This window comes from Buceros rhinoceros, unplaced genomic scaffold (assembly GCF_000710305.1).
Source record: "Buceros rhinoceros silvestris isolate BGI_N320 unplaced genomic scaffold, ASM71030v1 scaffold3572, whole genome shotgun sequence".
Lineage (NCBI taxonomy): Eukaryota > Metazoa > Chordata > Aves > Bucerotiformes > Bucerotidae > Buceros > Buceros rhinoceros.
The window spans coordinates 2,733-7,393 of NW_010399324.1; the positions used below are offsets into that span (position 1 = coordinate 2,733).

Sequence of the window (4,661 nt, forward strand, 5' to 3'; positions counted from 1 at the left end):
CCACAGAAAGCCTCCGGCCCTTGACCTCCCTCGTGCCAGCGCCGTCCCGGCGCCTCCAAGTGCTGCGTCCGTCAGTCTCGGCGGAGCGAAGCCCTTCGGCGACACCGCCACCTCCGGTTACAAGGTGAAGAGTCGGATGAAAATCATCAAGAGAAAAGGGAACTCGGGGTAAGTCACTGGTCGCTCTGCAGAGCGGTGTCGTTGCGCTGGTCGTGTTTTGGGGCTGTTCAGGTAAGTTGTGGCTGTAAGTGAAATTCCAGCGGGGTTGTTGTCTACTGGAGGGTGCATTTTTTTTTTCTCTTTCCAAGCACAGTGATTTCACTCTGGCTTTTCAGAGTTGGAAGGCCTCAGATTTGAATTGTTTTAGCAGTTTGAGCAACTCTGACTTTAATCTTTCAGACAGACCTGGGTTTTCTTCTCCTCTCCCATTGCAGTTCTCTGAAGACTTTGGCACAACCCTTAGGAGGCTCCTTCCCTGCCCTGAATAACAGACTAAAGTTCACAGGGGAGGAAGCAGCTGCCTTGCTTTATTTTCAAACTTCCATCACCTTGCTGCTTTGGGGAAAGGAGGAAGAAGTGGCTTGAATCACTGCATCACAGTGGGGGGGGTGGGAGGGACCCCCGGGGGGACCCAGTGTAAGAACCCCAGACTGGTGGGGCTGGCAGGGACCTCTGGGGTCACCCAGTCCAGGTCCCCCAGAGCAGGGCGCCCAGTTTGGCCTCCAGGCGGGTTTGGGATCTCTCCAGAGCAGGAGACTCCACAGCCTCTCTGGGCAGCCTGGGCCAGGGCTCCGTCACCCTCACACCAAAGAACTTTCTCCTCATGGCCAGGTGGAACTTCCCAGCTCCCAGTTTGTGCCCGTTGCCCCTTGTCCTGTCACTGGACACCACTGGGCAGAGTCTGGCCCGTCCTCCTGCCCCCACTTTAGCTATTGGTGACACTGATGAGGTCCCCTCCCAGGCTGCTCTTCTGCAGCTGAACAGCCTCAGCATCACCCACAGAGATGCTCCAGCCTCTCTGGGATGAGCAAGATGGGGAGAGGGTTGGTGGCACAACTGTGTGACCTCTGTTCTACCACTGTGCTGTATGGTACCCACAGCGTACTGGACACCTGGTTGGGCCTGAATTATTCTGTGTGCTGCAATGAGCTGGTAACATGGCACAGACTGACATTCTGGTGCCTTGATTCCTGCTTCTGTTTCCCACATCCTCTACTCTGTACTTCCCCACAGATTTTCGGCCTCACCTTGCCCTCCTGGTCTGCTGAGGAATGTGTCTCTAGGTGGATCGTGCTGGGAGAATCACTCTGGAGCAAAGCACCTGGAGAATCATCAAATCACAGAGTGGTTTGTGTTGGGAGGGACCTTTAAGGTCTGCAGTCAGCAGGGACATTTGTAACTAGAGCAGGTTACTTCAAGCCCCATCCAACCTGGCCTTGAACACTGCCAGGAATGGGGCATACCCAGTTTTTCTGGGCAACCTGTGCCAGGATCTCACCACCCTCACAGGGAAGAATTTCTTCCTCATATGTAACTCTCCGCTCTCTCAGTTTCAAACTATCACCCCTTGTCCTGTCACTGCACTCCTTGATTAAGAGCCCCTCAGCTTTCTTAAAGGCTCCTTTAAGTACTGAAATGCTGCTGGGATTATTCTGGATTTTTTGTAATCAGGAAGATTACACATCCCCCTCATGTTGCTAAAGGCCAGCAGGACCAGAGCAGCGATCGTCCCCCTGTACTGGGGGCACTGGGGAGGCTGCACCTTAAATCCTGGGTTCAGTTTGGGCCCCTCACTCCCAGAAGGACATTGAGGGGCTGGAGCGTGTCCAGAGAAGGGCAACAGAGCTGGTGCAGGGTCTGGAGCACAAGTGCACTGAGGAGCAGCTGAGGGACCTGGGGGGGTTGAACCTGAAGAAAAGGAGGTTCAGGGGAGACCTTCTGGCTCTCCACAACTCCCTGAATTTCAGGAGGTTGTAGCAAGATGGGGGTTGGTCTCTTCTCCCCAGGAACAAGTGACAGGACAAGAGGAAATGGCCTCAAGTTGTTCCAGGGGAGGTTTCATTTGTCCCTGAGGAACAATTTGTTCCCCGTTGGGGTTGTGCAGGGCTGTGCCAGGCTGCCCAGGGCAGTGGTGGAGTCCCCATCCCTGGAGGGGTTGCACAGGCGTGTGGAGGTGGTGCTGAGGGCCAGGGGTCAGTGGAACCTGAAGAAAAGGAGGTTCAGGGGAGACCTTCTGGCTCTCCACAACTCCCTGAATTTCAGGAGGTTGTAGCAAGATGGGGGTTGGTCTCTTCTCCCCAGGAACAAGTGACAGGACAAGAGGAAATGGCCTCAAGTTGTTCCAGGGGAGGTTTCATTTGTCCCTGAGGAACAATTTGTTCCCCGTTGGGGTTGTGCAGGGCTGTGCCAGGCTGCCCAGGGCAGTGGTGGAGTCCCCATCCCTGGAGGGGTTGCACAGGCGTGTGGAGGTGGTGCTGAGGGCCGGGGGTCAGTGGTGACCTGGCAGTGCTGGGGGGATGGGAGGACTCGGTCTTAAAGGTCTTTCCCAACCCAAACAATTTGAGGACTCTCTGCTGCGTCTGTTGAGCAGAAGCGGAAGGGAATGAGTAGAGTTCAGGTGTCAAGTACCTCCTTCTCCATCTCTGCTTTGTCAGAAATCCATCACGCTTGCCTCTTTACCTGCGGTTTTTGGTTCAGTGCTTCCTCTCAACCTTGAGCACGGGAGCAGCTTGGAGCTTGGTGACCCAGCTTCTCTTCTCAGCTCTGGACAAGGAACCAAACATGTTTTGGTCACCTCTCTACTCCCTTGTAACCATTTGCTGTTCCCCTTCCCAGTTCCCCGACAGAGAAGAAGACCAGCTCCTCACCCACCACACCTCTGAAAAGCCACTTCCACCTCAGGAAGAAAAACTGCCCACGGGGGAAACCTTCTGCGACGGTGAAACGCTCCTCACCCAAGGGCCTGGTGCACATCACCAAGCACCGGCTCTGCAGGCTGCCAGCTACCAGGACACAAGTCTCCACCAAGGAAGGTAGGAACAGCCGTCCCAAGGGACACAAAGTGCTTCCAAGGGAGGCTCTTGGATTGGGAAATGGGTTACCAGGTCCTCCAGGAGGTCGATCTGCTGATGTTGGTCCTGGAGGAAACACTGAGGAGCAGAAGTTTGGATGCAGTAAGGCTCCTGCCCTACCCCAGTGGTGTCTCATGTGCTGACAGCTCCATCTTAAAGCTGCTTCTTGGGTTTGATATGGTTTTGCTGGACTTTGAGGCAGTAAATAGGATGGCGCTCATGGGAGAGGCAGGAATTCAGTGGTGAGATCGTGGACAAGTTGCACTCCTGAGACTGAGTGCTCTCAGACACGTGTGAAGCACGTTTTGCAGGTGTGGTTTTGACAGATGTAGACCAGAAATGGGGGCTCATGGTTTGTGAAAGGAGAAAGCTTCTTGTGGGAGGAGAAGAAAAGGATTTTTCTCTTTATGTGTGTGTGAAGAGGTTTTTGGGGGATGCTGGGAGGAGCATTTTGGGTCTGGCGCTTTAGGAAGGTGGGTGGTGACTCATGGGAGAGGCAGGGACAATAAGACGAGCGTTTGCGTTGTTGCATCGATGGCGCAACAGTCAAGTGGTTTCCTGGCTCTGGGGCTGAGTCTTGTTCCCTTTAGGGGTGTCAGCAAACCCTTTGGTGGCTGGAGAGGTGGGAAGGCAGCACCTCCATGCCCCGTGGTGGGAGTTTTATGGTTGAAGGTCTGGGTCATACCTGGGCTGTGGTTGCTCTGCCATGATCTCTGAAAACAGGTGGTGGATGTAACATGTGGCCAGACCTGGCTGTGATGGTGATGTGGAGGCAACAAGGTTTTTTCGGGTGATGGTGATGAGGTGGGGACTGCCCTTCAGTCTGCCAGGAACTGTCTGTTGCCTGTTTTGGGGTGAGTTTAGGACTCGGACCTCACAAACTGCTTGGGGGGGACTTTTCTCCAGTCACTGAAAAAATCTTTCTGCTACGAAGCTCCTTTTTAATGAAATTCCTGTGACGAAGACCTTTACCCTTCATCATTAGCTGGTTCCTTTTGATTAGAATCGAGTTTCTTGATTTGAATCTTTGATTCCTGAAGGCTTTTCTCTGGGGGGTTCAATCCTGGGCCCTGTATTTGCACCTTGATGTGTTGGACTACTCTTATGCTCTGGGTTTCTACAGCTCTTGAGTTACTGCTGGACTGTTCTGACACGTGCTGGGGCTCTTTGCCCATTTCTGATCTCAAAAAGGATCGTTAGATGTTGGATGGAGCAGGGATGGTGTCAAGGCACATCCCAAAGTCTGCTGAGAGACCCTGGCCACTCCAGGGCTTGGTGCAGCTCAGACCTCCTGCAGTGGGGCAGCTCCCTCAGCCACCGCTGATGGCTGGTTTTGAAGTGGTGTTTCCTGATGGTCTGTACTGGGAGGCGGTCGCTTCCATGGGAGTCGCCGTGTTTTCATTTAACGATTGGTGATGGAATGAGAGAGAAAATGGGAAGCGGCAGACTGGTACTGGTTCTCCTGGGGTCAGTGGGGCTGCTGTCATGATGGGCTGTTATCAATTACCTCCAAAATCCTCGTTTGATGAGGTGGAACTTTTAATAACCACTCAAAAATCTGGGGATACTCCAAAGTGAAGTTCTCGGGTG

General features: G+C 53.6%; 1 protein-coding gene across 1 annotated transcript in view; it reads left to right on the plus strand.

Moving 5' to 3' along the window:
• The window catches only part of ZC3H3 (zinc finger CCCH-type containing 3), a gene marked incomplete at both ends in the record, with an annotated part of 5,175 nt that extends 2,143 nt beyond the window's left edge, over positions 1–3,032 (plus strand). The window contains 2 exons of the mRNA XM_010131405.1: positions 7–168; positions 2,836–3,032. Of these exons, the coding sequence (XP_010129707.1) occupies positions 7–168; positions 2,836–3,032 (359 nt within the window). The remainder of the gene's footprint in view (positions 1–6; positions 169–2,835) is intronic.
• Between the last annotated feature and the right edge of the window lie 1,629 nt (positions 3,033–4,661).